This window comes from Zingiber officinale, chromosome 3B, assembly GCF_018446385.1.
Source record: "Zingiber officinale cultivar Zhangliang chromosome 3B, Zo_v1.1, whole genome shotgun sequence".
Taxonomy (NCBI): domain Eukaryota; kingdom Viridiplantae; phylum Streptophyta; class Magnoliopsida; order Zingiberales; family Zingiberaceae; genus Zingiber; species Zingiber officinale.
This window is the reverse complement of record NC_055991.1, coordinates 132914801-132941543: the sequence shown is the minus strand read 5'-3', so window position 1 is coordinate 132941543 and position 26743 is coordinate 132914801. Positions and strand designations below refer to the sequence as shown.

General features: G+C 37.7%; 4 protein-coding genes across 5 annotated transcripts in view; 2 read left to right on the top strand and 2 right to left on the bottom strand.

Moving 5' to 3' along the window:
• The first annotated feature begins 2135 nt into the window (after positions 1 to 2135).
• On the top strand, positions 2136 to 7956 carry LOC121967863 (probable proteasome inhibitor). Its single transcript, XM_042518354.1, has 9 exons — positions 2136 to 2478; positions 2570 to 2756; positions 2830 to 2976; positions 5222 to 5299; positions 5955 to 6032; positions 6126 to 6157; positions 6228 to 6288; positions 6388 to 6465; positions 7728 to 7956. Exons 1-9 carry the CDS (start codon positions 2316 to 2318, stop codon positions 7795 to 7797), a joined length of 894 nt encoding a protein of 297 aa, XP_042374288.1. The 5' UTR covers positions 2136 to 2315; the 3' UTR covers positions 7798 to 7956.
• A 4541-nt stretch (positions 7957 to 12497) lies between these two features.
• On the top strand, positions 12498 to 14190 carry LOC121967860 (transcription factor bHLH112-like). Its single transcript, XM_042518351.1, has 7 exons — positions 12498 to 12804; positions 12906 to 13227; positions 13305 to 13400; positions 13475 to 13540; positions 13622 to 13687; positions 13772 to 13816; positions 13896 to 14190. The coding sequence occupies exons 1-7, from the start codon at positions 12530 to 12532 to the stop codon at positions 14049 to 14051; spliced, it is 1026 nt and encodes a 341-aa protein (XP_042374285.1). The 5' UTR covers positions 12498 to 12529; the 3' UTR covers positions 14052 to 14190.
• Positions 14191 to 14304: 114 nt separating this feature from the next.
• Positions 14305 to 17132, bottom strand: LOC121967862 (universal stress protein PHOS32-like). 2 transcript variants are annotated; one of them, XM_042518353.1, is made up of 3 exons: positions 16263 to 17131; positions 15282 to 15330; positions 14305 to 14534 (listed from the first exon to the last, which is right to left on the bottom strand). In XM_042518353.1, exons 1-2 carry the CDS (start codon positions 16990 to 16992, stop codon positions 15323 to 15325), a joined length of 738 nt encoding a protein of 245 aa, XP_042374287.1. In that variant the 5' UTR covers positions 16993 to 17131; the 3' UTR covers positions 14305 to 14534; positions 15282 to 15322. The 2 variants fall into 2 exon arrangements, with proteins under 2 accessions (XP_042374287.1, XP_042374286.1); XM_042518352.1 differs by lacking the exon at positions 15282 to 15330 and having other exon boundaries at positions 16263 to 17132.
• A 1822-nt stretch (positions 17133 to 18954) lies between these two features.
• Positions 18955 to 26743, bottom strand: part of LOC122055262 (vacuolar sorting protein 18-like) — an 11857-nt gene continuing 4068 nt past the window's right edge. The window contains exons 2-13 of the mRNA XM_042616629.1: positions 26367 to 26536; positions 25941 to 26101; positions 25396 to 25474; positions 25014 to 25076; positions 24711 to 24841; positions 23907 to 24012; positions 22457 to 22645; positions 21463 to 21690; positions 20363 to 20518; positions 19867 to 20028; positions 19477 to 19593; positions 18955 to 19402 (exon numbers count right to left, since the gene is read on the bottom strand). Of these exons, the coding sequence (XP_042472563.1) occupies positions 19232 to 19402; positions 19477 to 19593; positions 19867 to 20028; positions 20363 to 20518; positions 21463 to 21690; positions 22457 to 22645; positions 23907 to 24012; positions 24711 to 24841; positions 25014 to 25076; positions 25396 to 25474; positions 25941 to 26101; positions 26367 to 26536 (1733 nt within the window). The 3' untranslated portion in view covers positions 18955 to 19231. The remainder of the gene's footprint in view (positions 19403 to 19476; positions 19594 to 19866; positions 20029 to 20362; positions 20519 to 21462; positions 21691 to 22456; positions 22646 to 23906; positions 24013 to 24710; positions 24842 to 25013; positions 25077 to 25395; positions 25475 to 25940; positions 26102 to 26366; positions 26537 to 26743) is intronic.

Here is a 26743-nt window from a genome sequence, read left to right as displayed (position 1 = left end):
TCCGTCCGCAACCTCCGAAACCACCGCTGAGCCGATCCCAGAGGGTGGTAAGGAAGACTTACACTTTACTCCATCTCGTATCGATGGAGCGTGGTCAGATTGTCGAACTTACCGATGATCATCCGGTCGTTGTTCCATTGTATTCGCCGATCGTCGGAGGCACGTATTGCTTGGGCGAGGGTCTCGTAGGATAGCCTCCAAAATTGGCGATTGATCCGCTCGGGAGGAGCTCGGGAGCTTTCCTTCCCGTCATCCCGCCTTGGCATTTCATCCGAGGAAGATCCTCTATCTCTTCGGCCGGTATGGTTCAAGGGTGCGAAATAAGGCCCGATGGAATGCGACGGTGGCTGGAGGTGCCGCTCGGCCACCGACGCAGATGTTGCTTGTTGCTCCTCCCGCTCGGCGGATGCTTTTTGTTTTTGCTCCATGAGTTTGGCGGCCTTCATCTCGACCAGAGCATCGAGTTCTTTGAAAGCGCCACCGTGTGTTGTCCAGCCTCGTCCATTGTCTCCGATCGGATGCAGGAGCGTTCCCACAGACGGCGCCAATTGATCCCGTCCGAATCAAGAGTCGGATCTTTGGCACGTGGCGCTCTTGGATCCTCGAGTGCTCCGCGAACTGCAACAAAACCGAGCCGGGAGGGTGTCCCGCGACGGTCCTCCGACGCTTCAAGTCGTAAGTGTTGGAGAAAGTGGGCCAAATTCAGACCTTTGGCGAAGTAATAGCCTCTTTATATAAGACGGAGAAGGAACCGATGCACGCCCACCAAGGTGCGTACGTGTCAGCAACCCATACCACGGTATGCACTTGTCAGAGAGCTTACCTGACACCATGCTACCACAGTCCGAGCATGTTCTTTGATGGGACGGCAGGACCACCCGTTGTCAGACTAGAAGTATGGCACAGCCATACGACTTGACGGCTGTCAGAAGATGTCCCCGTCTTTTACCCACCGTCTGACTAGGGTGCCCGGGCCGCCGAGCCGGCGATGAACGTCGTCCGGGCGGCCTTGATTCTTTGCGCCGTCCGGGCGGCACCTCCTTCCGCTCGGTCATTACGCACTGCTTTATTTGAGCGTCGGACCCCTGGTCCCTACCAGGGTGCCTTTTACTATCAGATTTTCCTTTCTTCTGAGTCCGGTCGGCTCTCCCTTTTCCGGCGAGCCATTGGACCTTATGACCTCCCCTCAGCGTTGACTCCTTATGGGGTTCCGGATTTTTACCGCCGGATCACTATTAATCCAGTAAAGGCAGTTCGGATCATCTGTTTTCTTTTTTCTCTGTTCCCGTGGGACAGATGTCCTATTTATTAATCTATCATAATCATCATAATTTATGAGTAAAGTAGAGAAAAATTTCCAATCAGAATTTAAATTTTGCATGTAATCCCCACTCATAAAAAACTTTATTTCCACTCCCTGCATGCAAAGTTTTATTTGCTTCAACTCCCTCATGCAAATATTGTGATATAATTACCCCTTAGATTTTTTTGGTACAAAAGATCCAAAAATGAGTATAATTTAAAGAAAATCTAGTATATTTTCTATTCAATTGAGTATCATTTAAAGAAAATCTAGTATATTCGAATATATTTTTAATTAAAATTGCCCTTCATATATTTTAGGTATAAATATTCTAAAAATGAGTATAATTCTTATTAAATTCAACATTTTAAATTAGAAACGAGTATATTTTCTATTAAATTGAGTACAACTTTTTTCCTATTTAATATAATTCTTTCTAAATTCAGTACCATTTGAAAAAAAATTTAGTATATTTTTTATCCAATTCAGTATCATTTAAAGAAAATTTAGTATATTTTACATCTAATTGAGTACCATTTAAAGAAAATCTAGTATATTTTTCATCCAATTGAGGTGGAAAAAGAATCGTACTCAATTTAATAAAAAATATATTAGATTCTAGTTTAATTGTAATTTAAGAAGATTTATACTCATTTTTAGATTTTTTATACTTAAAATATCAGGGGTAATTAGATAAGTATATTAAATTAGGAAGTGAAAAGAAAGACTTTTTTTAATGAGGAGTGCATACAAATTTATGTTTACTAATGGGGATTGCATGTAAATTTTCCCATAATTTATCCACGACGAATCTTTTCTCACCGCTTGGAGTTGGAAGTCTCGCGGTGTGCCTTTTATACTGTCTTTCTTGCCCTCCAAGGCTCCTATCCAAACTCCGAAGCCCTCGGTCCATCGTCTTCCCACCTCCCTCAGAACCCGTCGCGGCTCCTTTTGCTCGGCGCCGCCTTCAGTCGTCTGCACGCTCTGTACGTCGAAAAGCTTCATCCCGGTAATGGCTTCAGATAGCTCGGTGATGGCGGTAATCAGGGCCTCTCGCCCTTCCTTCCGGAACGATCACGACAAGGTAGTCTTCGCCGTCCACGCTTCCTTCCTAGCCGCCGGATTCTCTCTCGTCGCTACTGGTGCGAGGGCCCTCTCGGAAAACCCTCCTACTGGTGCGTATTGCTTTGGCATTTCGTCTCGGCATTTCTTAGCGGAATTTGATAAAATCGTTGGTCTTGATTCATATTTTTCTTTTGGAATTAGATGGAGAAGAGGTTGGAATCGATGGGTGGAATGAACCTGAGGATGCCTATGCCTTTGTATACACGAAAACTGTCAACGGTTCCAAGAAGATCGTGTCGGTAAAGTGCTTGCCTATAGGGGACGAACTCGCCGTTGATGTATTGGATCTTAATGAACAGAAGAAGGAGCCTTTGAATCTCCAGATCGAGTATGTTTCTCTTCTTACAGAAATCTTAGTTTTTTCTTAAATATTGAAATTTTGCGTTTGCCCTCTTCTTTAGCATAAAGGAATACGTGTCAGATGTGGCAGACCAGAGTAGCAATTATTCGAAGATGTATAAGAATCTGAAGGGTCTTGTTGATAATCTGGGAGCTGGACTTCTGGCCAAGTTAGAACCCAAGTTTGAGAGTTCTTCATCAGCGCTTAGGTATGCTGTTGTCAGATTTTACAACTTACTGTTTCTTGAGGTGTTGCCTTCTAGTATTAGTTGATCATACACCTGCTCTTTGAATGCTTTCTGCTTATCTTTGTTTGCCATACGGAAAGTAACTTGAGTTGTTTCTCAAGACCGTGGCACACTGAATATTCTACCAATTGAAGTATGGAAGCCCTAGATGACTTTCCTCTTATTTTAAGTGTACCTTGTATTAAAAATATGTCAATCTACTGTACTGTGCTGCATGGGCAAAGAGGAAAAAAGATAATTTCTGAGCTTTTAAAAGTAAATATAGACTCCATGATGTAAAGTATGAGTCATGTTAGCATCCCAAAAGACTAAACACATTTGAACTATGATTTGTAGAGTTTAGCAAGAATAAAACTCAACCTTCTTCATCTTCCTTATTCTCTTGAAGACCACCTTAGGGAACATATGCCCATTACTGTATCATCTTAAATTCCATATTCTATGTTTAAAGGTCTGATATATTTCTTTATAAATGTGTAGTTTAGTGAGAGTAGATCGACAAACAATGTGGACATGAGTTACAAAAATTTTATGCTTGCTTTCGGAAATTATATTAATAGACAACAAAAAAGCACATACTCGATCATCAATCCTACATGAATAAACAATCTTAAAGTAATCAGACAGAGTTATGTCAATCAGTACACTTGTTGTCGTAAGACACTAAATGAAGTTAGGTTAAGATATTTTCCAAAAGTGATAGGAAAATATAGTGACAAAAATAATTAAGTTAAATATATGCATGACAACTACAAAACTAATCAAACAGAATAATGTGGTAATCGTTTTAGTGGATTGACTGATACTATGCTAATATAGAATGCCAATTACTAGTACTACTGCCAAAGCTTTGTACTGATTAACTTATAAAATATCTCAACAAACAGTTTACCAACCCCTGACCATCAGCATCCATCAAATTGAAAAGATCCTACCTTCGAGTTAGTTACTTCGGACCTGAAAGAGAATATTGCAACCTTTCATCATTTGTTCATTGAAATTTGTTGGGCAGGCTCATTCACTGCCATATAGTTTTGCTGAAATTGCTCTGATTTTATCGATCAGTGGCTAAATTTTCTGAAGGTTCGTCTTAACCAAAACTCTTTTCAGCATTTTAGTTGGATTTCCTTTGTAAAGCAGCTAACTTCATGATGCAACATCATGTGGTGGAAAGAGACAAACATGCAGCACTGGGCATTGATTGAAAATGTTATTGATTCAAAGAAAACATATAAGGCGAAGCTAGAGTTCTTGTAAATATTATTGATTTAAAGGAAAATTACAAGGGGAAGTTAGAGTCTTTTTGAAAGGATCCAACCCAATGAAATTGGAACATAAAATTAAATAAACGGGTAAAGCATAACCACTTATTTAAAAGGTGTTGACAACCTAGGAAATAAATTGACTACAACTTAGAATTATAAAATTCCTATCAATCTAGAAAAATAACTTAAATATCTAATGCGCGCTCTCTCTTAAATTAGAGGGGCTGCCAAACAAAAAGTTGCCAAACCTTCAACACATAAAATAGGAAAATCAAAGAGGAGATGAGCACCTTATCAGGAGAAACCATGCATAGGGGAGGAAATGGAAGCATTGACGGCAATATTAGGAGGCATTGGTGATGCATGCAGTTGATTCTTGTTGTGCATGGTCAATGGTGATGGTGCAATGGCCTCTGGGAAAAGGGTGCTGGAATGTGCATCATCGCATGCAGATAGGGAACTTAAGTAAATCTCATGCGGTGAAATGCTTGCAGGAAGGTGTTAACTAGAGTTGATATGGGGACTGTTGTGTGGGAGGAATTTTTGTTCAGTAGACATCAGAGCTGGGTGTCAAGTGGAGTTGGACAGGTTGTGAGAGGATTGGATGAGGGGAGGTGGGTCACTGCCTCACCCTAAGGAAATCACTCTTGCAAACCCACCCTCGAAACAGGGATATATATAATTGTATGTAGAATTTGGGGATAAAAGAATATTATGCTGCCTCACTTCTAGAGCAATAATTATATGAATATATGGAGCTTAAAGTAGAAATCTTAGAACTAAAATATCATTATGCGACTAACCCTCAACATGCTATACCTAATAACTCCAACACTTTAGGTTTTATCTTTAGATTTCAATATGCATTGCTTATCATTCTGGTTCTGCATCTACTCAATGTAAAGACTCCTTGATTCAGACAATCTATTTTCTATCTGCAGTGCTGATAAACGTAGGCGCGATACCACCAGTGAACCTTCTTTGATAATAGCTGGTCAGCAGGAACCTTATGATCCAGGGTGAGTCCTCCCCACAACACACGCACACATGAAGATCAATATTTCCTAGTTATTTAACAATTATGAAGTTCTCAATTACTGTAGTCTATTGTTTATTTCCTAGTGATGCTATTCCTATTCTTATTACCTTAAGCACATGATTTCTTTTGGAATTACAATCTGGTTATTTTGAAGCTTCTAGTTTTGCTGTAAGTCTCATTGTATTTTTTTTTTTTTTTTGAAAAATATACTTTGGCTAAGTAACTATGGGTCATTTTTTACTTGTCATATTTGGTTTGATTTGGGCGGTTTCAGGGAAGGATCAAAACTCGTCACTTCACCTTTCTTTCCTTTTTTTTTTTCAAGGATTTGTAAACTTAATATTTGGAAAAAGATATCAGATTTTGGTTTTGTATGTCCATCTTTGAACTCCTATTCCTTATATGCTATAGGACTTCCACTTCGTTTCAAAAAGATATCTGGCACAGCTGTTCATCTCCATGTGTTTAAATAGTAGATAATGATCTTATTATCATGGCGTGGTTAGAAATATTTCTCATCTTTTATCTATTAAATTTGTATTCTTTTCTCTCTCTCTATCTTTTTTCTGCATGTGCATCAAAGTTTTAGTTACACGTGAATTTCCTGGTTGGTAATGTTTTTGCATGTTCTGCAGTCTTGTTTACCCCCCTATTCCTGCTAGCGGAATAAGTGATATTTATCCTAGTCCTGGTGCTGGATTTTTTCCGCATAGGTATATCCCCATCTTTAGTTCATTGCCTATGTATATCAGTCACATTTTATTGGCAGGAATCATTTACTAATTTGGTGTATACTTAATCAACAGAGGATCTGGCATAGGTGGTGGTATGCTTGTAGGTACGTTGGTATCATCTTAATAGTATTTCCAAATGTCCTTTACTGTTCTTAATATTCCTGAATGTGACAGGACCAAATGATCCAAGGTTTTTTGGTTCTGATGAACGACCTGGCTTCATTGGTGGCCTTCCGTAAGTCCTTGAATAATTAATTTCTTGCTGTTGGTTATCTAACTTTGCTGCATAATAATCGTTAGATTGGACGATTTGAAAGCATTTGTCTTTGAACAGGGGTGTACCACCGGGTGCTCGTTATGACCCTTACGGCCCTCCAGGTGTCCCTGGGTTTGAGCCTGCTCGTTTTATCAGGTATCAAATTATTTGGGAAACGGAAGTTAGTAGCATAAATGTGCATTAACCATGAATGACCTGCATTTTAAATTTTTTTCCTTGAGCTCTCCATAAATTTACACACGCATGCACAAGATTTCAGGAAAACAACTGTAGAATTGGCATTTATTGTAAGATTATGAGAAGGAAAACATTTCAGAAGTCCCATAATGCAGTTGTGATGTATATGTCATTCCGAAATGATCGATTAACCTGCTAATAAGTCGTTTCATAGCAGTTCCATTTATCACTTTATTGTGAAAGACCGGATCAGCCCGTTCTGCCATAAGTACCTCTTCTCTTATATTTCTTCTGCTAAGTAGGATTCAACAATGGACCCAAGTCAATGATTCGAAAACTTCCTTTCCTCAATCTTGATTCACACAGAAATTCAGAAAAAGGTAGGATATTGTTTGTCAGAAGCTTGATTGCCAAAGATTCTCTCATTGTGTTCCTACCAATTATTTTGTATGAGGGATGGCCACCAATCAATTACCATTCTGAATCAACCTGAACCATTAAAAAGTCCAATAACTCTTGGAATAATGTGTGAGAGAATGGAGGAATGTCCTGCTCCGAAAACAGGTTAGGAGGAGATGGTCTGAGTTCCCATTTCCATTATTGCACCAGGACACATTTGTTAATCATCAAACAGCGGTCCAGGAAGAATTGTAATTTACTCCATCATGGAGTATAATCCAACTGAAGACGTCGGCCTTGTGGAGCTATTTACCTATATTTTTTTCATAGTAAAAGAGAATTTGTCTTGAGCTCCAGTAGTAGAACTGCGCTCGATTATTGTGATAATTGGTGAGGCTGCTTTATCGAGGCCCATGTAAGTGGTGGGCATGGTGGCTCCATCTGGACAACTAGACGAGGTCCAGAAGACCAGAAGTAGTTTAGAAGAACGTACAAGTTTTATATTAATATTGCTTTATGTTGGCTGCATGTCATGGGAGACTTTCTTCAAGAAAATATATGATCTAACCATTAGTTACCGTATAAATCACTCAACTAAAGGGGTAATGTAGCTATGCTCTTTGTAGCCTTTATTATTGCTAAGGTTGGTAGTTCTGTTTCAGTAGCTTTATTCTCTATTAAATATAACAATCCCAGACTAGTACGTTGTGGAAGATCTTTACGTTTAATTACCCTTTGTCTTACCGTTGAGCCATTTTGATTATTATTATTGTTATTATTTGTTATATAATGAGTGTTTGACTAGCCACTGCCTGATGCAGACAACCACGTCGACCTGGTGGTGGCACTCATCCGGATCTCGAGCATTTCCAGGGACCTGATTACATATAGGGGAATGACAGAATGTTATGTTTTTGCATCAGTTATGGAACATAATGTACATTTGATAGATTCTCTCTAGTTTTGTTGGATATTTTCTATCAACTGCTCTTTGGCTTCACCTCCCAGCTGAATGATAAATAAATAAACCTGTGTTTAACAGGCTTATGATGTGGTGACTTTATTTTATTTGATTGACGTTTTACAGAGGAGATGAGATCCTGTTGAATACAAGTGAATGGAGAAGAGGTCATTGTGAATGAGATTTTATTCTAACATTAGGAGTTTGATGTCATGATGGTTGATTTATATTGATTTACATGCATTGAGGATGTGAACAAATGTATAGGGAGAGACTCTCTCTCACGGGGTTCGGATTGTACTGAACCATGTCGACTCGTGTGCGGACACGATCTGTGAGAGTTAGTTGCAAGCTCATCACGAGAAATGATCTTGATGTTGATGGTTGGTTTATATTGATTCACATGCATTGAAGATGTGAACAAATGTATAGGGAGAGATTCTCTCACGCGTTGGTGCGCAGGGGGTGCAAATTCAGAGCCCGGATTACACTGAACTATGTTGACTCGTGTGCGGACACGACCTGCGCGCGTCAAATGCCGGATTGGTAGGGGCAAAATTTGCCCAAGGAGAATAATCAATATTTTGCCACGTAAACCTTTTTGTTGTTGTGTAACTGATACATTAAAGTCGAGATTAATGTAGAATCAAAACGGTCGAGCGATAATTAGTGAAACGGTGGGCGTTTCACTGCTTGGCAAGTAATAGTCATTAATCAACCATTAACGCTACCGCTGATCTGAACTCCTATATAAGGAGACTGCGATCACAGGCAGAAAAGACAACAAGAGAAGCTTCTCTCTACCTTCATTCCCTCATTGGCTGTTGTGCAATTCCTGCTCAGCAGAGTGCTCGTGTTAGCATTCGGGTGCCTCTCAGTTCGTCGTGACCACTAGTGCTTGGTGGAATCACGGTCAATCGTTGTATACTGGGAAATAGATGACCCGAGTTAACCTCGAAGCACTGTCGGAGGTGGAGTGAATCTGTTTCAAGAAAACTGCGTTAGTCGCAAGCCTCTGTTAGTTTTTTCCGGTCGGTCTCTTCATTCCCCCGACTTGTCTGCTCGTCCGATCGATCAATCTGTTCGCCTGACCTGTCTGCTCGCCCGGTCGGCCAGTCTGTTCGCTCGACCTATTTGTTCTCCCGGTTGGCCAGTCTGTTCGCCTGACCTATTTGCTCACCCGGTCGGTCAGTCTGTTCGCCTGACTTGTCTGCTCACCAGGTCGGCCAGTCTGTTCGCCCGACCTGCCTACTCGCCCGGTATGCCTTTCGCCAGACATATCTGTCCACCCAGTCTGCCTCTCACTCGACCGGTCTGCTTCGCCCGACCTGTCTGTCTGTCCGCCCGACACCAAATCGCCCGGCCTGCCTCTCACCAAGCCTGTTTGCTCGCTCGATCAGTCTTTCTGCCCAGTCGGCTTTTCTGATATGCTGCGTCCGCTCGTGCTGCTCGGTCGATCAACCGGTTCTATCAACATTGTGCAGACTACCTTCATCACTTGACAGAAATTAACCCCTGCTGGCAGCATGAGATTATCCGCTCAGGTCATTTCTATTGTAAGCTGAATTTAAATTCTGTGTAATTTTAAATTCAACTAAATTCCCAAAATTTCCGGCAACATATTATTTTATCCAACACTCTGTCTCAAAAATGGCGTCCCTGTGTCCTCTCGTCGATTGGACGGTCATGACATTCTCGTGATGTACATTATATCCTTGAGATATGATTTAATCCACTCATCCGATCGACGAGGGGACACGATGACACATCATTATTTGATACAGAGGGTCTCATCTCGATAATTGATTCATTTTTTTAAAAAAAACTCTCATTTCACCGGACATGGCCACATTCTCCGGAGGTGCATGCATCATGTGTTGGGTCAACTCCACTTTGATTACGTGATTCCATTAGCTTCATCGTCAAACTTGTGTGGCTACATATTTATCGAAACACTGCATATCCTGGAGCAAAAAAGGTGAAGCCTTCACCCCTTCAGGTTACCTCACATTCCCTGAAAGGGATATTTGTTTGGGCCTCATATACTGTCTGGGATAAATTATAGGGATATTTGTCTTACCACAACAATTTCTTACATGGGAGAAATCAGACATCTAGTGATATCTCACTACAGCCCTAAGGCATAGCTGAGATGATAACTATGGGATAGAATTGTCAAATTATGTAAGAGAGTCGAATCCCCGCAAAGTTAAGTTATGTGATCATATTCTGATCGTGGGATCATTTATAATTTTCTGATTTATTCTTTTCCAATAATATGAGACAATCGTTGGATGACAGATTTCACCCTTATACCTCACTGCATTATTGCAAAATTATTAAGCATCTTTTTATTTTAATTTTAATGTTTTCTGACTTCGGGTGGCATTATTTGAGAAAAGGAGAAATGGAATTCGCACGCTCCCATAAATATTGTCAAACGCGTAACATCAATTACACAGAGGTTGATTATCTAACTTCTCTTAATTGAATATGTACTATTTTTTTTTTATCCTTTTATCGTCTTATGTCATTGTTTGTGCATAATAGAGCTTCCCATAATGCACCGTATTGTCTGTCCCCTTTGGCCACAAAAACGAAAGGGATGTCAAATAAATAAAATTGACCCCTCGATCGGCTGCTTTATATTTTCTCCTCCGTAACAAGTCAAAACGTTTTAATACTAGAGAATGTCAAATTCCACCCAACTTCGTCATCTTCACAGCGCAGTACTCCACCAAGTTTCCAAAACAAATCTAACAAAAAGATTCACAGCCGTGATCCATCCTCTCTCTCTCTCCCAACTAAGGCGCTAGATCGAGTTGGGCCCTACACGGTCGACCAACAACGTTGACGTGAAGGAGGGACACGAATCGCCAGTGGTCAAAAGCTTCTATAGGTATACGTCCAATGGTGCCCATTCGCATTTTTGTTTTTGTTTTTGTTTTTTAAAAATCACATTATTATTAATATTATTCGAATTAGTGGGAGAGCGTCGCTTTCGGCCTTTTGACGCGAGAGGCCGCCCGGATTCGCCGGCACGCGTGCGCTGCGGCGGGGCCCGCAGTTGACGTACGGCCGCCGTGTCGCCACCGGTAACGTCAGCGCGGTCGGTGGCACCGCCCGCCGCCCACTCGAGTGGCTCGACGAAAAACTAAGAGGCGTCGGTAACATTACGCCAGCACAATTAATATGACAATTACTGTTAAAAAAACAAAATTATAATTTTGAGCTATTTGATTAGTTCGTTTTATTTAAAAACTAGAATGAAGATTAACCATTGAATTGGTTAGCCGGTTGACCTAGAAAATGGAATTAATAAGATAAATATATATTTATTTTAAACATTTCCCCAAGTTATTCAACTGATCGAAATTTAAAAATAATAAAATAAATTTTCCAAATAGACATTTATTTTTTTGGACATTAAAAAAAAGTCAATCCAATTTGTATATTAAAACACTAAAAAATATATATATTTAAACCGAGTTAATAAAAAATGGAAAAAGTCCAATTATAAAATAGGGCCAGAATTAAAAAAAGGTGATCATCATTTACAAAATTTTTATGATGTTCCATTTCTAATTAAAATCAAATGAGTATCTCATTTAACATGAATGTCTAAAATATTCTTACATTATCTGATTATTTAATTATATAAAAATTAACAACTAATTTCTAAGTTATAAAAAGTTAGTTGTTAGTTTCTATAATAGTTATTTGTATAATTTGATTTTGTTTATCCAAGTGATATTTTAGTTAAAATATTATTTTAACGAGTAAAACAAACAATAAAGATTCTATGACACTCATTACATTTTAAATGAACATTAATTGATCATTTAACTATATATAGAAGTTAAAATGATAATTCCATTTCTAATTAAAATCACTCATTTAATATGAATCGTCTAAAATATTCTTATATTAGCTGATCATTTAACTATATATAGAAGTTAGCAACTAATTTTTAAGTTATAAAAATTGGTTGTTAGCTTCTATAATAGTTACTTTGTATAATTTGATTTTATTTATTCAATTGATGTTTTAGTTAAAATATTATTTTAACGAGTAAAACAAATAATGAAGATTCTACTACATTCATTACATTTTAAATGAACATTAATTGATCATAATCATTCTTATAACTTCTACAATGTATAAAAACTAGTTGTTAGTATCTACAACAAGTGACTTTATCATTTTGATTTTACTATGGATGATACTATTAAAATAATATTTCAATGAGAAAAATAAATATGTAGACTTCGTAATACTCATTACATTTCAAATGAACAATCTAATCATGATCAAGCGTGTAAAAATTAACATATAACCTCTACGACGTATAACATATATCTGTTAGCTTCTACATGTATAAGTTATCGGTAACTTTCACATGAGGTAGAAACTACTTGGTATAGCAATCTTAAATTCATAAATATTTTTAAGATAAAATCATAGGAGATGCACCCATTTAACTTTTTTTTTAAAAAAAAATATGTTAATATAATGTTTCTCTTAATTTGGAATACCTTCTTATTTTTGTGCAATGAAATACTACACAACATACACATCTTCCCTAAAAATATACACAAAATAAAAACAACCAGAAAAATCTTTATAAAACTGGAATCGAACCAGAGAGATCCTCATCAATCCATGGCCAATCAATTCCAATCAACCTCCCGGAGCTGGCGCAGCACCACCTCTGCCGCCGTCACGGGGAGCTACAACCAGCTGCCCGCCGCCGCCGTGTTCGACGCCAGCTCCAGCTCCTGCGACGAGTCGCCGGGATCGATCTCCAGCATCGCGATAACCTTCCAGGACATGCACGTTAACAGTAGTAGCAGCAACAGCAGTGCTCAAGAAGTGCAAGCGTTGGATTTTGGCCTCCTCTCGCCTTCTAATTCCATCCAATGGAACCAACCTTTCTTGTAATTGACTCCACATCTATAATTTACTCGATCGTGGTGTTTTTATACAGCAAATCTCGTAAACTTATTGATCAATCGATTGAATTCTTTGCTGATCTCAGTGGAAGAGGAGACGACAGCAGCTTCCATGCCCTGCTCCAAGACCAAGAGGACATGGCTCGATCCAGCTTCTTGTTCCATGACGACTCCAGCTCCACCATGATCAATAACAACAATACCATCCCACTGATCGTTTCTTCATCCTGTGATCGACCGATGTTGCAGAAGAATGACAGCCGATTAATGACGCAGTTTATCCATCATCCACATAATTATCCAGTTAATTATCAGCAGGTGCAGGAGTTGAATCAATCGCAGCTACTCAAGCAGCAAGTGGCACGCTCAAATCTCCATCCTAGTGATCAGCCAATTGTTAATAGCATGGTAAATATTTGATTAATTACCAATTAATTAATTAATTCTCTCTTTACAGTGGCATTTGATTATAATCAACAATGCAGGGTAACTCAGGAGTGGCTTCTTCTTCGAACTCGGAGAAGAAAGGCAGCAGTAAGAAGCCAAGATTAGGCACATCGTCCTCGCTAGCAACATTCAAGGTTGGACAACTTGAGCTTAAGCATTTTGGGTCGATGATAAATCGATAAGATGTAGTTAGTATTTTGATCTTTAGGTGAGGAAGGAGAAGCTAGGAGACAGAATTACTGCACTTCAACAACTGGTTTCTCCTTTTGGGAAGGTGAAGATATATATCTATGTTCATCTTGATTTTTTACTCTCTCAATTAGTTTCATTGATAATATTGCTCTTGGTTTTACAGACAGATACTGCATCAGTTCTCCACGAAGCGATCGAGTACATCAAGTTCCTTCACAATCAAGTTCGCGTATGTTGCCTCTCTACCAGTATCCTATTTCTCCTACATTGAGGTTTTTTTTTTTTTTCTGATTTGCACATGCATGTGAATTAGGTTTCAAGCTCTCCGTATCTGAAGAATGTGCACAAAATGCAGCGAGTAATAATTAAGGTTTAACCTCTTTCTATTTTGCTCTATCTGTTTTGTAATTGAAATGGAGTTTTGATAATTTGTGCAGAGCATGAATGAATCAGAGGATGGTGAAGGAGAAGATGACGATCTCAGAAGCAAGGGGCTCTGCCTTGTTCCAATTTCGAGCACTAAATTTGCAGTGGCTAACCATGAGGTCCCTAGTGATTTCTGGGGTACCCCTAACTTAGGAGCGTTTAGATAGAAACTGAAGGAGATGAAATTTCACATTTATGATGTTGTATCAGATTCATAAAAGAGAGATTGATACAGAGTTTATGCCAATTGTATGATGCAATGGTGAGTTTAAGCAAAGTTACAAATCTCATTGTTCCTTATCGATAGAAACAAATTGTTTCTAATATTTAATTTTAAAAACTTAGGATATATATTCTTATATGATTAAACAAGTTGTCTCTCCTATGCTTATTTACATGATCTAGAAAAAGAGACGGGACTTGTTGGCTCTCTTCACTGAGCATGCCTAAACGAAGAAAATTATTTGCAAAATAAGCAGCACAAATGTCTGGTAATCACAAAAGATCCACACTCAAAAGTTGCCTATTTTCTAGAGTTGACCAGTAAACAAACAGCAAGAAACAACATATTATCAGACTTTACACAAGCGTCTCCCCTGCCAAACAAACGTAGTAAATTTACCATCACCTTTGTTCATGTCAACGGTCATCTGAAAAAAGAAAAAGAAAAACAGTTTATTAAACATTAGATTAGGATCATGTACCAATAGATAAGTGACAAAATTTGTGGTAATTCAATAGCAAATATTATCTACATATTTCTTGAAGTTGTAGTTGAAAGATGCATGATCTTTTGATGATAGACGCCAAATAAAACATGTAGTTTAGTGGTCCTAAGCTAATCAAAAGAGACTAATATTTGAGTTTAACTGCATTAGGTTTTGATGACAGATTAAGACCTGAATGTAGAAGTACTGTACTTGAGGCAGTGAAAGCAAGCTAAGAACTTACCTTTGGGGGTGCAATTCCTAATTGGTAACTACCTAAAGGCTTCTGAGTGTTGGCTCATTCACAAGTTATTTATTTCCAAACACTATCTTTTTCCCATAAGACAACTTAAAGAATCTAAATTATTGTTCATACTACGCATATCCTACCAGATTTTACACAAGCCTCAGTTATCACAGAAAACATTGGATAATGAATTAATGGTAGTTCCCTTTCCAGTGAGACAAACTTACGAGTATGCTTTGTCTCCAAAAAGAAAAGTAATCAATTTATTCAGCATCGCCATAATGAAGAGAGGATAAACAAGTAAAGAAGAATGACACAAGAAAAAACTAAATGAAGCTGCACTATAAATGCAAAATTCATAAATTTGTCGTCTTTTGATTGCTCATATTAGCAGCAGTAAAAATATCTAAAATTCTTGCATAAAGACATCGCTTGGTTAAAACCTCAATCCTCACTGTAGAAAATGATGCCTGTGCCATGTTTATCATGCATCTGCACCATAGTTGAGAAGCAAATCACATCAGAAGAAAAGGGTAACAACAATTAATTAGAACACTATTTATTTTTTGCTAAATAATTTACTACAAGGATACAGCAAGAAAGATATGCTAATCAACTAATCAAGCAATTAGTACTTGAACAAACTTGCAGAAATATCAAATGCCCTCTTCAATATAACTTGCATTTAAAAATATCAACCAAATTATTGCCTGCCAGATATATGGAAACTACTTCACTTGGCTTAGTGTTAATAATGGGGGCATTGGGCTTCATAACTAAATCCAAGCTTCATTAAGGGCTTTAGAACCTTTGATATGCCCCAAATGCAAACTTGGTTGTTCTATCCATCAAATCACTTTAGTTTACTGTAAGTGGAGGAATCCAAAAGTAGTGTTTTTAACTGTCTATGGGGATTAAATTAAGGCACATCGTTTCTACTGATACATACGATTCTTCATATGCATAACAATAAGGCAATTATGAAACACTGAAAGAAGCACTTTACTTCTTCTAGTGTATGCTACATATCATAATACCAAAATTGAATTACCAGATCAACCTCTTGCTTCAACATGCACCACCTACTAAACTTTTTGTAACAATTTAAAGGATTTGGATCTACGTTTCCTCATCACAACATACTCCTGTTGTTATTTCCCATAGTTGATAATCCACATATGGTTCTCATCAGATTTACCGGGCATAACACAGTGAATCTGAATAAAGTTTCATATGGATATATTGGAAATAACAACAACAACAACAACAATATATATATATATTAAAAAAAAGATCAGACACATGTTTGAATATCCCAACAGTCGATTCTGCAGCATCTAACTTCGATATGAAACAACGAATAAAAATATTGTCCTAGATATTTACCCAAAGATAAATTTCATTGAATTGTCGAAAGATCTCACCTTTGTGCTCTTCAGCGGCATCATGAAACTCTTGCTCCTCCTCAGCCACCGCATCGAGGTCGGTCTCCTTCCCCACAGGAACTTTGGAGCCATTGGCAAGAGGGAAAGACGATCCCATGCCCCCGGACTCGACACCAGCAGCATCGTCGGGGTATCGAACCACAACAACAGGACAAACACAGTGATGCACACAGTAGTCGCTTACGCTCCCAAGCCGAGACTTATTGTTCCTCCTGGATGCCCCGAAGCCTCGGCTCCCCATTATGACCGCGCTCAGACCAAGCCTTTCGACCTCGAGGCAGAGTCGCTCCTTCATGTCGTGGTCCTTGACGATGTGGATCTTGAAAGGGATCTGCGCCTCGACGAGCGGCTGAGCCAGGTCCTGCGCCTTGGTAGCCATGAAGGCGTCGAAGTCCTCTTCCAGCCGCTGGGGCGACACCTCCGACTCGGCGTCCTCGGACTCGACCGAGAGGTCGATGGCGCCCCAGTCGGCGCCGTAGAGGACGCTGGTAGAGCGGACGTGGAGGAGGATGACGGCGTCGCCCGGGCGGAGGTAGTTCTGGACGGCCCACTCGACAGCGTAAGCGCTCTCGTCGCTCAGATCGACGGCGATGGCGATCCGGCGGTGGGAACCGGGGCTGGCGGCGGCGGCGGCCGAGAGGAAGAAGCGAGGGGAGCTGGGCTCTATGACAGGCAGCCGGGCCTTGGGGGGAGTCCGAGGGGAGTCCATGGCGGCGAGGCGTTGCTTTCTCGGATCGAGATTGAGACGGAAGGCGGATGACGACGAATGCTGCTGCTGCTGTTGCTGTTGTTAGTAACTAAATTTCACGATCAGGCCCGTTCAAGTCAGATAGGTCAGCCCTAATTCAAAAAGAATTCATCAATTCGGATCGACTAATCAAATCCGATTCGTGTCGGGTCGGATCCTCCCTCGACAAACAAACTCTTGCTCGGCAAGAGGAAGAAGCGTCCAAACACAGCACGGCCGGTCGCATTTAATTACTTTGAGTCGTTCGGATTGAAGAAAGCACAAATTAGACGACGGATAGACACGTATTCCTTACCAGCAACGCTACAAGATCCACCGCTGTTTTTCTAATCAAATTTCACCTTAACCATGCCAACGAAGAGAAGAACCAACGGACGGTGCTGGTGCTGCTGCTGCTGCGGTCATGTGATTAATGAATATGACAACGCCTCGTTATAAAATCCAATTGTTTCTCGCCGGTCGTCACAAGCCCACTAGATATATGGTGCAAGCGACGGGAAGCTTAAAAAAAGAAGTGAAGAGAATTGTAAACAATGCTGGAAATTGGATTTAAATATGTTATCACCATGCTGGCGAGGAGAAGATTGGTGTTCTGGTCTTCCTCCTCGTTTTCTCCGGTTACAAATTGGAGCGCCCGTCGAAGCCAAACGGAGGCGGCGAAGACGGACGGCGAGCATGTGCGACGCCGGCGAGTGCAGGTGGAGGATCGACTTCCGCACGTTGCTGGTGCAGCGGAGGAGCACTGCCCGGCAAATGGAAGCCTCGGGGGAGGAGCGGAAGTCGATCGCCGGGAAAGGAGGAGGAAGTGAGACGAAGACGGAGGCGGCGGAAGTGAGGGAGTCAAGGAGGGCGGAGATGGTCCTGCAGTTGATCCTCTGGGGGCCTAAGTTTTAGTTTCCTGTTTCTTTTTCTTGTTTTTTTTTTTATAAAAAAGTGTTTTAAGTAGTAAAATGCCTTCAACACTTTTACTCCCTAAAATGCAATGTAAATAAGAAAATGAAAATCCCTGTCACACATTATAAGTATTTCCATAAAGGCAAAATATCTGTCTAAAATTAGACTCTGTAAGATTTAATTTGGGTTCTGAAGTTTCACTTTAACTTTAGGTTTTACTAAAGGAAAATAAGTGAGATAAATGAAAAACAGATTGCAAAATCTTATTCCTGAAAGTTAAATTTGCTAATGCAGTTTAGAAATATAATTCCCATACCAATCCTATTTCGATATGGAATCATTCTTGATCACCGTGGCAAGGGAGGCCAACATTAACAACCTTTCCGGAGTATATATAGTTTCTTCTTCCTCAATCAATCTACTATTCTTGTTAACATGTTTGCCTTGATTCTAAAATCATGCTTAAGCTGCTGCTTAAGTTATTAGATTTATCTATTGTTTACTGTTGAAGGTATCTTCTTGCAGAAAACTCACTCTTAACCATACTTTTCCTACTTTGATGATTCTGATCCAGTGAAGTCATTTGAATTCTGGAGCTGTACGCAGCAATATATCATTAGAAGCAAAGACTAAATTTTATTCTACTGGCTGAAAAAATGAGTATGACAATCAGGCCTTGGTATGTTAATCACACATGAATTTAGCATGCCTTGATACTGTCAGAACCTATTACGAAACTTAAAGAGAGTCATTATTGGTAGACAGGAATAAATTGGCAGTATACTTTCGGAAACTTTATCATGAGACTTGCAATAAATTATAATGGAAAATCTCAGGAAAATAGAATTACACTTTAACTTGTTTTGAGCTGCGTTCAAAAAAAAAAAAAAAAAAAAGACATCTGCATTCTGCCGGATACCTGGTTTGTTGTTGTGCTCCAGAACTAACAGCAATCAACTGTTGGACAAAAATTTTGTTGCTCAATAACTGAGGAAAGAATTCAAATCCAGTATTGTTTTTCTATGTTCAAGAAAAATAAAATAAAATCTTTATTTCCAGTTGTTCATCAAGAACTAGATACAAAAGTTTAACAAAATTGTAAAAGGCAAAATAATCACTTCGATCAGAAATACATAATAAATAACAAAAAAAAACAACTGTCGAGTATCAAAGATTGCTCGGCTTTATACAGTAGATTGCAGGTAGATACAGTAAATCTATGTAATCCACGTCAATAGCTGCTTCGCATTCATGTCAGGAGGAAACATAGACTACGTACAATTTTGAATGAGCAAAGAACCAGGCATCATATGGTCATAGGTAGAATTTTCTGACTTGTCACATGAGGCTTGATCTCCCAAGAAGCTATTTCCTCTGCATCTTCGTGCAGAACAAAAGGCAATGAGATCTCTCTGATCATCAGGTCACCACAGAAGGGACACTCACTAGCTATAGCATCATCAAGTTGTGATCGAAGCTGTTAGAAGAAACCAAGTTCAGGTCAGTTCAATTGTTACGAAAGCAAGAAGTCAGGCTTTGACCATTACTAACCTTTTCAAGAGGTGTCATGCTAGTGATGGATTCATCTTCTGCAGTGCCGTTTGATTCATTTGTGGCCTTATCTGCGAGTAAGCTGAGCTTCTTCTGAAGGTCCAGTATGTATTCAGCCTAAGCCAGCACAAAATGAACATGTGAAGGGCTTACAATAACCGTGGGGTAACTTGCAATTGTGGGAGCAGGTTCACCCCAACAAACTTAGCCACCACAAGGTTTAGCAGAGAAACAATCATGGTTGTATAGTCACTCCAACAAGAAACTCAAAATATATAGCAGGTAGCTTTACAAGCTCTAGGAGTTAATAGCAGAGTATTCTCTCACAGATGAAAGATAATCACCGAAACATCGAGATTAAATGCAAAAAAACACCTAATTTTTACTTACTCGGGTGCGACTTGTGCAGCGAGTCACATGAGCAATCAGACAATTTGCATGAAAGGAATGACCACACGGGAAAATAAAGAAGGGGGCCATAGGTCCAGTTGATGTATAACCCCTAGCTAGAAGAGGTGCCCCTCCAGCCGTTAATATTTTCCTTTTACAAACCTATCAATCAAAAGAGAAGATTAGCATAACAATATGAAGAAAGGTGATTAACTTCATGTTTAAACATTTTAATCTATACTAAATAAACAATGCAAGTGAAGTTACACATCCATATTCCATTACATCATTGCTAATGCAATCTGATTCTGCAAATCTAGGAGCTAACTATAGACACTTCACAGGACACAACTTCACAAGCTATTCAATTTAGAAAATGCCGACTGAGATATTAACATCAAGTCAACAAACATAACAGTTATAATCTCCATTATCATAAGATGACCAAAGACTTTTAATTTCTTGAAAAGTATACAAATGTAAGTCAGAGCAATACCCCACATTCTTCATCACGATCAATTACAGCATATCTTTGGGCAAGGGCACTAATATCACTCCGTATGTTGTCAGCTCCATGAGTAGCATCATTCATTTCTTGTTTCAATTGTTCGATTTGCTTGTTGTAATCTTCCAATGAAGAACAGATTGCTTCCTATTACATCATTGAGGGAAATCATGAGTTTGCAGATTGACCCAAAATGAATAGAATAAATAAGTTGAGAGGAAAAGATTATAACAAGGACAGAAAGTGGGGCATAAAACACATGATGGAATGTCAAAGAAGATCAAAATATCAAGGAAGAAATTCATATGATAAAACATTCTATGGGTAGTTATCATAAAGGTGCTCCTTTTTTTCATCAATCATCATAGGTTGTGCCTTGTTTTGTCCTTTCTTTACTTAATCCCTGTTATGTTAAGCAAAATAGAAGATTTTTTAGGGGCATAATCTCTTACTTGGGGGTCACAAATCATTTATAGATCTATCGATTGTTCAAGAATCTGGAGATCTACCAAAACATTGTAGTTGATTCTTGTATCCATGGTTTTTTCTTCAAATTATTCAATTCTTTTAGTTTTGGCTCAAAATTAAACCAAAAGTCACCTTGATCTCATGTAACACCTAACAGGTGGTATACAACATTTTAGTAAATTACAAAGTTGTTTGGGATCTCCTACTGAAAATTAGATGGTCTAAAAAATAATATACTACTGCATAACAAGGATACACTACAAAGAGATTAAGAGGGGATACACCATCAGATCTGAGTCAATTTGTCTATAATTCAGGTCAGGCCTTATGCATAATGTTTACCTAAAATCTACACACTCAAAGTACACCCAAACAAGATCTTGTAAATCATTGTTAAACTTTATGTATTGATGTTGTCAATAAACTCAATACAGGCAAGAAACTTGAACAATCTACAAAACTAGAAACGCCATTAAAAATTCTTTCATTTTTTAAAACATATCTGTAAGTTCAGGATCATCTCATCCAAACACATCTAAAGACTAATGAAAAATTGGATGTAAACTACTGCTAACCTAATGTGCTATTCATAGTCAAGATAGCATTAGATCAGAGAAAATTACTTTGAAGTCATCGATAAGGGCAAAGTCTGGAAAGAATGGGAGAATATCCTCAATTTTCAGAAGTCCATCAGTTTCCTTGAGAAATGCTATAGCTTTTCTTATATTCTCCCTTTTAACTCCTTTCTCTTGCTCAATTACATGTTTTGCAACCATAAGCCATAGCTTCTTCCTCAAATCTTCATCGTCTTCAACTTTATCAGCTTCTGCCATCGCAAGCTCTGTGTCTACCTGATCAAAGCAAATAAAATATTTATATTAACCAAATAATATCTCTGTGGCCTTATAACTCAAAATTTTGACCATTCAAATATAACCTAAATAGGTTCATTAAGATAAAATCTTCAGCAACGTAAATAGCAACTTACAGAAGTGTTTCTACCAGCAAGCACGCTGATGGATACTTGGAGAGTTCTTATTACAGACATTAGCAGGTGACTAGCCTAATAAGTCCAGTTGGTTGTGTTACTTTGATAAAATACCATGTGGAAGTAGTAAGACTACTGAAAGAGGTTTTAGTTTATAACAAGAATCTACAATTGTGTACAATCTATACTAGTCATATCCTAGATTTCCATAGTGTATGCTATATCTTCATAACACTAGTTTGATTGATGAGGGTTCAATAAGCATTAATTCTGAATAATATACTAGAGATGTGGAGATGCATGTGGGACTTGGGGATGCTAAATGTAAACTGAATTGAATATACATGCGGGACTTAGGTGTGTCTCCTCCTCTTCTCCACACCCTCTATCAGAGTAAACTATGAAAAACAGAGGTGAAAGGAGCAGCATAGGGAGGAGAAGGAGGCATGCCAAGGAGAAAAATCAATGAAGATATCAACATGGTCAGACCAAGTCAGCACCAAAAAGTACCATTCCATGTTGATACAATAATCAATATATTAAAAACAGAAATTTTACACCTAGATCAGAACAGATACAATAATGAAGCATGAAAGGACTCTAAAATGTTTAATCAATTTTTCTTTTACCTGCAATGCAAGGGCCACAGCTTCTTCATGCATGGACATCATACTATAAATATGAATACATGCACGGATTTTCTTTTCCTTTAGACATAGCCGGAGAGCATATTTGGGATCATAGAAAAACTCTGGACCGTTTGTTCGTCCTTTGCCAAACTTGAATTGAAAGAATCGTACCAATGCACTCTCATCATCCTATACAATATTATTCAAAGATATTGTCAGACCCATTAAAATATAATAAGAGGTTATTAAAAAATAAAAAAGCATGATTCATAAAAAACTCTTAGTTTCTTTGATAATGAAGCTTTCATAAATCAATAATTTTAAGTGCTTTGTCTGATGAAATAGATAGCAAGGTTTTTAATCCAAAGATGGACAACAGGCAAATAAATGACTTAATAAAAACCTACTTGATGTTCATTTCCACATGCATTCTTATAAAATATGGCAAGTTAATCATGTATGACATAATAATTAAATGTAAGAACAAATCACATGGCAATAAAAGAATAACATCAGAAAAAGAAAACACTTAGTACTTCTATAAGCTGAAAAGATCAGATAGTTCAACTGACTGCAATCCTTTACATCATATTAGTAATCATTTATAATATCATGCAATTCTAGAGAAGAAATTTTAAAAATTAAAAATAAGCAAAGCAATAATAGAAGAAACATATGAAACAACAATAAACAAATTATTGTGATCTTTGTACCCATGTCCTTTCTTGAAATTCAAGCTTCTTACCTACTTTCCTCTTTATGTCCTAAGATTTCACTAGAACCTCATTTCGTCTGCCTGTCACTATGTTGGAACTAAAGGATATTTACATGGAAGATGAAAATATTATATTATGTATCTAGTTAGAGATTAGAACAGACATTATAAAGTGGAGATTATGACAGAAAAATAATGCAAAACTATGAGAGGAATAAATACAAATTACCAAATCCATTATCAAGATATGAGAAGGCAAATGCATTTGCCAGCATGATCCACCATCATTAATGGTTTAGTAATTAAAAAAGGATGAGAACAAATAAGATTTATCATAAGCCTGTAGCCAAATCACATATAGTCAAAGAAAATTGTAGTGTCCCTCCTGTTTTGGAAGATTGCATGAGAAATCTCACAATCGTGTTCGAAGATTGCTGACATTTCTTGTTATCCTAGTTGGATAGCATGTTAAAATGACCAATTGATAACATAATAATTGATCATTTAATACAGTTTAGAGGGAAAAAAAAGAACAAAATTCTATGAACCAATTGCCACATTAACAAGTTGAGTCAAGAAGTTATTTTTATTAAAATTCATAACTATGGTATAAGCTAACGGGGGCTTATTGCTATGTAAAAGTATAGAAGGCAATTTATCACTAAATAGGTGGGTGTCAATACTTTTCCAAAATAAACTAAGTAGCTAAGTAAATCAGGGGCTAATATATCCAACCTGCTTGGCATACAATGAAAGTAGCAAATTATGAACCCCGTGATCCTCATTATGCAAATTGTGAACACAGAATTCTAAGTACTTGATGACCTCATGAGTCTCATTCCTGCAACAAGCATACATGATATCAAGTTAATGAAAAAATGTTCACATCTAAGCAACTTGCTACATCTAGCATCAATATTTGTGTCAAATGCTCAAAAAGACCACGAGGAAATACACAATGTCCTTGAACTTTACCTATTAGCATAATCTGTACATATAAAAACCATAAGATTAAGGCTTCATTTACTTGGATAGATAACTAGAGAGAGAGAGGGGAAGGGAGAGGGAAAACAGCATGAAAATGCATAAAAATTATCCAAGATCCATAGCAAAATCGGAACATATAGAACCATAACATTAAGACTTCCTGCAAATTTTCACAATTGATATCAATGAAAATAGAAGTCAGGGGCAAAAAATAAAATGTTCAGTCAAATTCAAAAATATAGGTGATATGTAGTCGTGTGATTTGGTAATAACCAGATGGAGTCACAACATATCTAAACATAAGTTGCCATCATTGTGTAGCAATATTACACATCTGGACTAGTAATAATTACATATGGTAAAAAATATATGATACAGAAGCTTACACCAACTGTATGTATCACAGATATACCAATATTACTCTCAAGAAAACACAATTGCAAGTTTATGATGGAGCAATCATGACCACAGTTACCACCATGCAAATTAGCATTCCACTTCTAAACAAACATCAATATGCTAAACAGAAAATAAAAGAGCAATTTTTCATACTTGGCATGTGGTTCACTTGCATAGCGCATCATTGCTGGTATTAGCTTCATTGGGTTCAGCTTATTTGTAGCCATCCATGATTCAACAGTCTCATAAGCATCAAGCATGATCAGATCAGGGGCAAATTTATACTGCAAAGAAAGTATAGTTTTCAAGTGTATAAATAGTGCATAAACCATAAGATCCTAGTAAATTAAATACTAGGACGACAACAACAACCAAGCTTTTTCCCACTAGGTGGGGTTGGATCCTAGTAAATTAAATAAATCTTTAAAATAACAACAACAAAGCAGAAATGAGTACCTGAAGATCTATAGGAACATTAGGTTTCTGGAGCACCTCTAATGCTTTCTTCGTTTCACCTTGCTAAAAACCACTCAGCAAATAGATAGTATTGGATCAACTTCTCTAGTTATTGTTAAACATGGTGACTTTAACAGACAGTAGGCTCAAGTTAAATAAGTGGGCAATATTCCAATTCCAAATATTCAAATATCAAGAAAGCAACGAGCTTCATGCAAAGTTGCAAACTATATTAAAGCTCAAGAAACTATATTTCAAGAAAGATTACAGTTAAATAACTCTGCATGCTAGACCAATGTTTGTGTAGTGCCATAGTTACTTTGCAAATTTACTGGTCTCAGGATAAAAATACAGATATGTTATACACAAAGAAGAACTATACCTGAATATAATAGTGAATGACAATTTCATAGTGCTCCTTCAGCCCAGCAAAGTAGACCAACTCATCAATTCTACCGTGCCTGAACAATTCAGAATTTTTTTTGTTTGTTTATGCCTCTGCCTAGCCTATTTAATTTGTCAAAATATACAGCATCAAACATAAAAATTGCAAAAAAAATATCATTCATTGTGGATAGGGATTGGAAGTCACAGTTTGTAGTTGTACTAGAAAAAGAAGGATTGCAAAAAGATGCTAAATAAAATATTCTTTTCTACCATGCCACAAGGAGGTAGATATGACAGTACAAAATACAAATTCCATCTCCATAAAATCATTTTACATAAATATATAAGCATTTCAAATCAATATTTCTTGTAACTAATATTGAACAGAGTAAATTTTTTCAAAGATTAGATAAGGAAAACCAAGAATCCAAAGATCTACTTCCATGGACAAATAATCAGAAACTTTGAAATATTATGTATAGGTTTCAGTAGAAATTCCATATATACCAGTAAGAACCATATCATATACCATTAGCATACCTCTCCAATAAGTCCATTGTTGTTGCCTCATCTAAAACATCCTTACAGTCACTAAGAAAGGCTCGAAATTCTGGTACAATTAACTGATACTCAGATTTGTTCATTTCTGATACACCGTTACCAGGCTTTCCTGCATCATCTTCCAAAAGCAACCGGTTTATCTACAAAGATACCATACTGAAATAAGTATACTGTCATAAGTGATCCAAAAACTTACTCAATAAGCTAAGTTAATATGTTGCCCTGTGGTACTGTGGGCCTTCTATATAAGAAAAGGTGTTCTTTTCAATAAAATTAACAGGTGTTTAGCTTTTAGAAGAATCCATTTCAGAAAATTGAGTAATTTTAAGGAAAGGGAAGTTTAGCAATACGGAGAAAACATAAGCTGCAGCACGATTAAATAAAAAAGCACACAGAAAGGGAAACCTTGTCTAAGTAAAGCTCTACAGCCCACATGGAGATCATTGTGATTTGGCATTTATCATCCTTAGTCAGAGTATCAAGTTTTCGTAGCAAAAATGTCCGTAGCGAATCCTGTAACCGAAAAACAACTGAAGCTTGAAGATTCACATGCTCAATAATAGATAACAGAAATTTTCAAGTTCAAATTTGAAGTTCACCAAATACATAGAACTGTATTTTTTTCTAAAAATAAAAATAACAAACAAAAATAAAAATAAAACAATATAGAATAAAAAAGGTGCAATTTCAAAGATTAAAAGATTATCCAAATAAAAGTTTCCCATTCATTATGTGAAATCACATGAAGGTTTTGAACTTAGGTAATTGGAATACAGCTGCTA

Excerpts from the sequence above, each read along its gene's own strand:
- LOC121967863 (XM_042518354.1), top strand. The coding sequence starts at position 2,316 with ATGGCTTCAGATAGCTCGGTGATGGCGGTAATCAGGGCCTCTCGCCCT. Across the intron at positions 5,300-5,954 it reads CAGGAACCTTATGATCCAGG|TCTTGTTTACCCCCCTATTC; the intron begins GTGAGTCCTCCC and ends CATGTTCTGCAG. Across the intron at positions 6,033-6,125 it reads GCTGGATTTTTTCCGCATAG|AGGATCTGGCATAGGTGGTG; the intron begins GTATATCCCCAT and ends CTTAATCAACAG.
- LOC121967860 (XM_042518351.1), top strand. The coding sequence starts at position 12,530 with ATGGCCAATCAATTCCAATCAACCTCCCGGAGCTGGCGCAGCACCACC. Across the intron at positions 13,401-13,474 it reads CCTCGCTAGCAACATTCAAG|GTGAGGAAGGAGAAGCTAGG; the intron begins GTTGGACAACTT and ends TTTGATCTTTAG. Across the intron at positions 13,541-13,621 it reads TGGTTTCTCCTTTTGGGAAG|ACAGATACTGCATCAGTTCT; the intron begins GTGAAGATATAT and ends TTGGTTTTACAG.
- LOC121967862 (XM_042518352.1), bottom strand. The coding sequence starts at position 16,992 with ATGGACTCCCCTCGGACTCCCCCCAAGGCCCGGCTGCCTGTCATAGAG.